This window comes from Convolutriloba macropyga, chromosome 6 (assembly GCF_964194025.1).
Source record: "Convolutriloba macropyga chromosome 6, txConMacr16.3, whole genome shotgun sequence".
Taxonomy (NCBI): domain Eukaryota; kingdom Metazoa; phylum Xenacoelomorpha; order Acoela; family Convolutidae; genus Convolutriloba; species Convolutriloba macropyga.
In genome coordinates, this window is record NC_134473.1 from 42888 (window position 1) to 51049 (window position 8162).

Below are 8162 nucleotides of genomic sequence, written 5' to 3' on the forward strand. Positions count from 1 at the left end.
TTAATGCAACATGAATTGCTTGAGGATTAATGGCTGTAAGATAATCGCCCTAAAACTATACCGTGTAAATTTAATGGCTGTAGGTTTTATTTCTTAAAAAGAATTGCTGTTAGATGTATTGCTGTAAAAGTGCTGGTATAGGAATAATTGCTATGGTTATTTGCTGCAAGATTCATTTGCTTTGGTTTTAATTGCTGTGAGACTATTTGATTTTAGACTGAATGTGGTATAAGCAGTTGATTTTTTTATTGATTGATGCAAGAATAATTGCGGAAACAACAATTGAGGCGTCATTAATTGCTGTCAGATTTATTGCTGTAACCTTATTTTTTGTAAAATTAATTGCTCTAAGATTAACTAATTTCAGATTAATTGCTGCAGATTTAATTGCGGTGAGATCAACTGCTTTGATAATAATAGCTGAAAAAATAATTATTTGCTTTAATAATGCTTGCTGCAAGATTAATTACTGTAATATTAATTTCTCTAAAATAATTGCTACATAGTTAATTCTTGTAAAAATTTTTTTCTGTTAAAGGATAATTACCGTGATGTTAACTACTTTAATATTTTTATTTCTAGGAATGATTGCTATAAATTTTTGCTGTAAGAGCAATCGATGTGAGACTAATTATTCTAAATTTTATTGCTGGCAGACCTTTCTGTAGTATTATTTGATGTAAGATAATTTGGTTTTAGGTTAATTCCGGTAAGCCCTATTGCTGTAAGACTAGTTGCTGTAAGATTAAGTGCTCTAAGAAAATTTGCTATAATAATTGTTGCTGAGGATTGAAATGACGTTTGACTATTTGCTGTAAAGTTAATTGGTGTATGATTAAAAACCGTCAGAATTATTGCTGAAAGAATAATTGCTGTAGGTTTAGTTGATGTAGGATTTATTGCTTTAAAATTAAGAACTCTAAGTTAAATTCCTTTGGAATTAACTGCTGCACGTAAAATCACTAAGATTAAAGGATGTTAAATTAATTAATGTAAGGTTGTTTGCTTTTAGGTTAACTGCGGTAAATCCTATTGCCGTAAAATTAATTGCTGTTAAAATAATTGCTTTAAGTTCAATTGCTGTAAATTAAATTGCTGTAAGATCTATTGCTCTAAGATTAATTACTGTAGGATTATTTGCTGTAGGTTTAATTGCTATGGTTTTATTGACGTAAAATTAATTGGTGTAAAAGTAATGACTTCAAAACTTACTGCCGCGTGATTAAATGAGATAAAATTGATTGTTTTAAAATTAATTGCTTTAAAAAAATAATTGCTGTAATATTAGTTTTTGAAAGATAAATTACCATTTTAGGTTAATTGAAGTACGGTTAATTGCTGTATGATTATATAGTCTGGGAATGATTATTGTGAGATTATCTGCTGTAAGAAAAATAGGAGTAATTTCTTATCTGAAAAAAAGATCATTATTTTTGCGAACTAATATTGGTGGATTACAATAAGCTTTATTAGTCTTTGGCTGAAGTTGTTATTTGGTGTTGAACTTCTATGATAATAGCCAAGTCTGTTTTCCAATTTCTAATCAAATTTTGAGAAGGGTTATGTCCCCGTTTTGTTGAAATCCAAGAGGACAGGTTATTTTGAAACTAAATTTTTTTTCTCAAATTATAAAGAAATGACAAGAGCGACTGCGTCGCTTAAATTCAAATAAAAGTATTTTAAACTTAAATTACGATTAATTGACAACTAACAATAGAAATCTCGATACAGTTTTGGTTGACAAAGATACGAATAGATCGAACAAACATAAAGTGACAAACACCAAACAAAAATTTGGTCATTCCCGATATCGTCATTTGAGTTTTCAGTTATTGGTAATATCAGAAAGTTTTTTCTCCTTCTATTTTGCGTCATTTTAAGTGAACCCAAATAAAAGAGCGATAATTTCTACAATGAGAGCTTTCATACATTTATAACTAACCATTGGTAGCTCAGTTAGCAACTTCAATTTGATCATAATTATATTGTCTAACTCAATCTGTTGACCAGTACGGATGATTCCATTATGATCTCCTCATTATAGTGAAACAAAGAAAAAATTAACTACATCAATTTCCCGCTACCCCGATGAAAAAAAGAAGAAACATTATAGCATCATAGTGTACTGATCACTTATTTTGGCCTTCAGCAGATTTTTTTCAGATTCAATTACGGTTGCAAAGGTTGTTTCGTTGCTTTTTGATTAAGGTTTAAGTTTTATATTGGAAGTAGTCTGAACCGACACCATGAAATCTTTCTAAAAAGTTGTTGATTTTGATAGCTAACACTAACTTGGAACTAAAAATTACGCAACTAGAAACCAAGTGTGATTTCTGTTATCAGAACAAGTACCTCATGTGTTCTATTTCAACTATCTGTATAAAAACAAAAATATTTCATTGGTTTGATACCGAACATTTACGTTTCTTACTGTCACTTTTTTGATTGACCACTCGAGACGATTTTCTTCTCTTTGGCGTCGTAGAAGACATTTCTGTCGTGGATAGCTAACACTAACTTGGAACTAAAAATTACGCAACTAGAAACCAAGTGTGATTTCTGTTATCAGAACAAGTGCTTCATATGTTCTATTTTAACTATCTGTATAAAAAACAAAAATATTTCATTGATTTGATACCGAACATTTACGTTTCTTACTGTCACTTTTTTTATGAGAACTTTGTTCTTGATTTTGATGTCGGGAGTTTTCCGATCGTTTGTGTATTTTGTGCAGTTTATGGGACTAACTATAAGTCGAACATCAGCAATTTTTGCTTACGGATACATATCACATCACATTTTTTTTTGAATTCATACAAAACTCTGTAGAGTAAGAAATTTGAAAACAATTACATATTAAAAGAGAAAAACCAGGGTTTGTTGAAACCAATTGGATAAGTTTCTGAATCAGTACTGATTTGTAATTGCATTTCGACGTGACCGGTACTGATTTACTGAAGTTTCATTATGTACTGAAAAACTTTGCTCCAAGCCGGCAAAAGACAAACTCAATGGAATTCCACTATCAAATATACATCGATCACTTATTAGTTCAGTAAAAAATAAGAGCAATTAGTTTGGACTAGTTTGAGAAAATAGACTTAATTGAAGGCAACATGAAGGAAACACAACGTGCTTCGGTCAGTGCAGAATTTATATTAACTTGATCTGTTTTATGTACTCCATGTTGTGGAATTAATGGGGAGTGCCACTAAATTAGGGCAGACGTGAAACAATTAACATCAAATTCATTAAAATTTGAAAACGTATTTTAAGTACGATTAGTTAACAGCACTTAACAAAAGCAATATTACTTAAATATACACAATCAAACGCAAACTGGTCTAATTTTTCGTGGATTTTGAGCCAAATAAGATGTCAACAAAAAGACTATTATTTGTTGAAGTATATGGTTTTAAACTCATGAATATATGAGACAAATCTTTTCTCTGAATTCCACAAAGTCTTATCTGCTAGTTTATCGAATCAGGCGACGAAAAAAATGGAAGCGTTCTTTTATATTATGAGTGTTTGAAATTGTGTTCTATGAATAGAACCTTTGCTACAGTGAAGCGTAAGAGTTCTCAGAAAATAGTTTTCAGAAAAAATAAATAGAGCTGATAAATTGATTAAAAAATATTTACAGTTTATTTTTTCAAATTACTCAATAATTGACTAGAAACATTCGAGTTTTACCGTTTTTGAAACACATTGAAAACAACTTAAGCGTTCTGTTTTCAGGCTATACCATGTAGGGTTGCGGCTCCTGAATGACAAAAAGTAACGTTTGAAATGTAGATTTACAGAAAAAAGATATTAGCGAAGATCAGACAAAAAAATATATTTCAATTTTGTAAAATTATAAAATTAAAAAACAATGAACTCGAAACTAAAAGATTTTAAAAGCGATACTCTTTTGTGTCATAATCGAATCTATTTTAAAAAAGAAAAAGACTTTTTCAATTTTGATCTCAAATTTTTCATTCAGAACAAGAGAAAGCAGTTTTTACTGCTTTTTGGCAACTGTTGTGCAATTTTTTTATTCTACGGCATTTCCAGACTAAATTGGGCAGTATACTCATGGAGGAATTGAAAAAATGGAGGAGGAAAATGAGCTTAAACCAGAAATGGGATTTTTTTCTAACTTTGCCTCCTAGCCAAGCTAGAAACTTTCACTTAACCAAACATTTTCTAAATCATGGTGTTTCTTCAACACAAAACACTTTTTTTGTTTTAAAAAACGCAATCATCGAACCTTCAAAAATTAAGAAAATCTGAAAAAGAGAGTGAACAAATGTCATCCTTCGGCAGATTTTTTCCTATTTTATGCATAGTTCTGCAAAACTTGATCCTGGCATAAGGTTGAATGAACTACTATCTGTTTGCATAATTTTATTAGAAATTCAGATCAAGCAAGTCTAAATAGCTAAAGATGGAAATACAAAGACATCAGCGGAAATGGAATGCAATTTTTACTTAAGTGATTAAGTGAACTCTAGCTATGGTTGGCTTTGGAGTAAAGCAATATCAGCTTCGATTCCTGCAATGTCGGCTTCGATTCCTGAAATGTCGGCTTCAATTCCAGTTATTTTTATACTTGTTGTATCAATTTGATTCTTGTTATCATTGACCGCCCCTGCCAGCGTTGATATGTTTGAATCCAAAGCTCCTGTTACGTTCTGAATGCCCAGCATGAATTTTTGTTGGTCAGACACGTCTGTTTCTGTTGCTTTAAGTGTCTCGTTCATAGCTGCAACTGCTTGATTTAGTTCATTAACTGTTACGTTCACTTCTTCTATCTGTGAAATAATGAAGGTGGTATTAGAACTACTGATGTTTTCAAAAGCTTCAAAATCCAGATTTAACCGTCTGTTAGATAAAAAGTCATCTCCTAGAGATACATGCGTTGCCAATTCCTGGATTGTTTTGTCTTGTTCGGTTATGTTTTCTGTAGAATTTATGCTTTCGATATCTAATTTCAGCTGTCTATTAGAATACGTAGCATCTCCTAAAGCTACATGCGTCACCAATTCCTCAATTGTTTTGAATTGATCAGTTATGTTTTCTGGTAAATTTATGCTTTTGATATCTAAATTCAGCTGTCTATTAGAAAGCGTAGCGTCTCCTAGAGATACATGCGTTGCCAATTCCTCAATTGTTTTGAATTGATCAGTTATGTTTTCTGTTGAATTTATGCTTTCGATATCTAATTTCAGCTGTCTATTAGAAAGCGTAGCGTCTCCTAGAGATACATGCGTTGCCAATTCCTTAATTGTTTTGACTTGATCAGTTATGTTTTCTGTTAAATTTATGCTTTCGATATCTAACTTCAGCTGTCTATTAGAAAGCGTAGCGTCTCCTAGAGATACATGCGTCGCCAATTCCTCAAACGTTTTGTCCATTTCAGTTATATTTTCGGTTGAATTAATGCTTTCGACGTCTAATTTCAGCTGTCTGTTTGTATGGGTATCTTCTCCTAGAGATACATGTTGTGACAATTCTTGTAATTTGACTTCAAATTCTGTAACAAAATCTGTTGAATTTATGCTCTCAATGTCCAATTTTAGTTGCTTGTTAGTAAGATTGCCTTCTCCTAGAGATACATGCGTCAGCAAATTTTGAACGTTATCCTCAGTTGAAATAAGAGAAGTTCTGAGTTGCGTCACGTTATCGTTGAGTTCACGGATACTTTTTTGCAACTCGTCGTTTTTCAAGGTAGCATCAGCTATAGATACAAAATTTTCCAAATTTTCGATCTCTGAGGTCTGAATTTGGTCGGTATTTTCAATATCGTCAATCCGAATTTGAAAATCTCGTACCTGAGCAAGTAGAACGGCGTTGTCACTGTCATTGAAATCTTTTCGGAGGCTTTGAATGCTAGCTCTCAAAATGTCGTTCTCTTCTTTCAAATCATCAATGTCACCGCTCATGCTTGACATCATTACACCAAGAATGATCGCGGTCAAAAGCACAAGAAGAAACAGTAAGATGATGCTTATTCCCGCGGCTATAACCACCCTCTTGGGCACTCGAAAGTACCCTTTCATTCCTCCCATTCCTCCCTTCTTGTCACCACCTCCTGATGTGAACCCATTCTGGTCCTTGTCTGAACCACCAGATCCTGTAACATCAGAAACCCTTTGATCATCTGCCCCGTTCTGAATGACCCTTGTCTTGCCAACTTTACCAGCTGTGTCTGAATCTTGTCTTTGTTTCTTTGACTTCTTTTTTCTGGTCCAACTGTTGTTTTCGTCAGAAAATGACTCACCTTTATCACTGTTGTTGTCGTTGTCGTGTTTCACGTATCCACTGTTAGTGTTCCCATACCCACTGTCCTTGTAGTCAGCTCCTACTCCTCCCTTCCCATTACTGCCCGAGTACTGGTTCCCCCCTCCCCCTGTCTTGCCATAGTCCACTTTGCCATAGTAGTTGTTGTCTGCTGTAGTCGCATAGTGTCCAGGGGCGGGTCTGGCAACAGGCATACTTGGTTTTCGCTCAGGGGCAGTTGTCTCATCTGCCCGAATTGAATTTGTCTGTCCGGGGAGTTTGGGAAGTTTACCTTGGGGTGCAGAGTAAACATTTGTATCTGCCATTTTTCTGTCTGATTCTGGTTGACTTCTTAATGCCTTGTCTGATTTTTCAGGTGATGATGACTGATTTTTATCTTGTTTGGGACTGTTTGTCTGAATGTCCTGGTTTTCAATTCCGTTTTTTGGTTTATTGTCTAACTTGGAGACTTTGTTGTTGTGATTTGATTCGCCGTTATGTTCGTTTTCTTCTGGACTCCAACTGAAACTTGTTTCGACAACTTTTCTGTTCGCGTTTTCAATACTTCCCTTGCTCGTATCGTGATCTTGGTTTCGATTTTCAACGTCTGAGATCTCGTATTTATGCATATAAAGTAAAATCAAATTGTGTTTGTTAAGTTGAATTATCGGTAACTTTCGGTTTTTATGACTCGGTATATTTTATGCTTGCAGCATTTGACTATAAATCAGAATAACTAAAATTACTTGAGGTGGTAAAGACAAAAAACAAGTAAAATTATTTTTATTCAGATTACACCGCATAGAAAAAAAACTGGGCTGTTATGGTAATATATGTACGTTCAAACGCAGCTACTGTACAGGTAAACGCTCGAGCGTTCTACTGTACATTTTGTAGATTACATTTTGCGTATATTTGTTTGTCGTTTTACAGTTAATACGCCTGCTTGTTTATTTTCTGTCTTCAAACACATATTTCTTCAGTTCAGCTTAAACCATTTTTTTTCAGCCTTCTGTCTGACTTGTCCTTGTTTTTGTATATGCAGTTGAATATTTTTGCTTCGTGTATAGAGATAGCTCTGTATTGCATTTAATGATTTGGTGTATACAATTTGTGCATATTTCTGTTCGTATATTTTCTGCACATACAATTTGAATTCAGTTTTCTTATTAGCAGAAGTGCGTTTTTTTGTATTCTGTGAATCGGCTGCCAACAAACTGAAACATAAGTATCTACTTTTAACGACTCTCTTATGTTACCATAGCACTCGTCGATACAAATAACAGCACAAAAATGTAGGCTATCATTACTCTGTAGAATAAAATATCATCAGTTTTAGAAATGATTAAGCATGATTCGTAAAATAAACAGACAATGACGTCAATTTTATTTACAATAACAGCCTCGTTTTATCTCGGTTTAACATTTACAAAATTATACATGTACTGTTATAGAATCTGATTTCCTTGAATTCATACAAAAGGAAAAATTCAGGAAATTGAAAAAGCTTCGTTTCCAGGCCGTTACAATAGCTGCAGCTAGAAGTGGAAAAATTATTTTTCAATAGAAGCGAAAGCACTTCTGTTATTAGGTTTTAAGCAACATGTTTTCACAACGCAAACAGATTCCTGGAAAATAGTTACTCTGATCATTTGATTCCAAAAGGCAAAAATCTGATCTTTGATTAATATCTGGCTAGGTCAAGTTCCCATTATTGTTGCTATCCAAAAATTCGTCTTTTTACAAACGCTTCTCAACAAAAATTAACAACTGGTAAATAGGACCCAAAGAAATGCGACTTTACGGGGCCAAAGGATAAAACGGTTAACCCGCTAGAACGGGTCTCAGGAGACTTTATTTCAATTTTTCTAGCCCTGATCTATTGCCAAAAAGAC

At 33.5% G+C, this 8162-nt stretch overlaps 1 protein-coding gene across 2 annotated transcripts; it reads right to left on the bottom strand.

Annotated features, from left to right (window-relative positions):
* Positions 1-4377: 4377 nt before the first annotated feature.
* LOC142341417 (uncharacterized) lies at positions 4378-7525 on the bottom strand. Of its 2 annotated transcripts, XM_075392346.1 has the most exons (3): positions 6269-7503; positions 5820-6121; positions 4378-4799 (listed from the first exon to the last, which is right to left on the bottom strand). In XM_075392346.1, the coding sequence occupies exons 1-3, from the start codon at positions 6894-6896 to the stop codon at positions 4500-4502; spliced, it is 1230 nt and encodes a 409-aa protein (XP_075248461.1). In that variant the 5' UTR covers positions 6897-7503; the 3' UTR covers positions 4378-4499. The 2 variants fall into 2 exon arrangements, with proteins under 2 accessions (XP_075248461.1, XP_075248460.1); XM_075392345.1 differs by having other exon boundaries at positions 4378-6121; positions 6269-7525.
* Positions 7526-8162: the final 637 nt, after the last annotated feature.

Bases quoted from the DNA above. Each gene is read 5' to 3' on its own strand.
- LOC142341417 (XM_075392345.1), bottom strand. From the start codon at position 6,896: ATGCATAAATACGAGATCTCAGACGTTGAAAATCGAAACCAAGATCAC. The intron at 6,122-6,268 runs GTGAGTCATTTT...CTGATGTTACAG, and splicing joins CGACAACAACAGTGATAAAG to GATCTGGTGGTTCAGACAAG.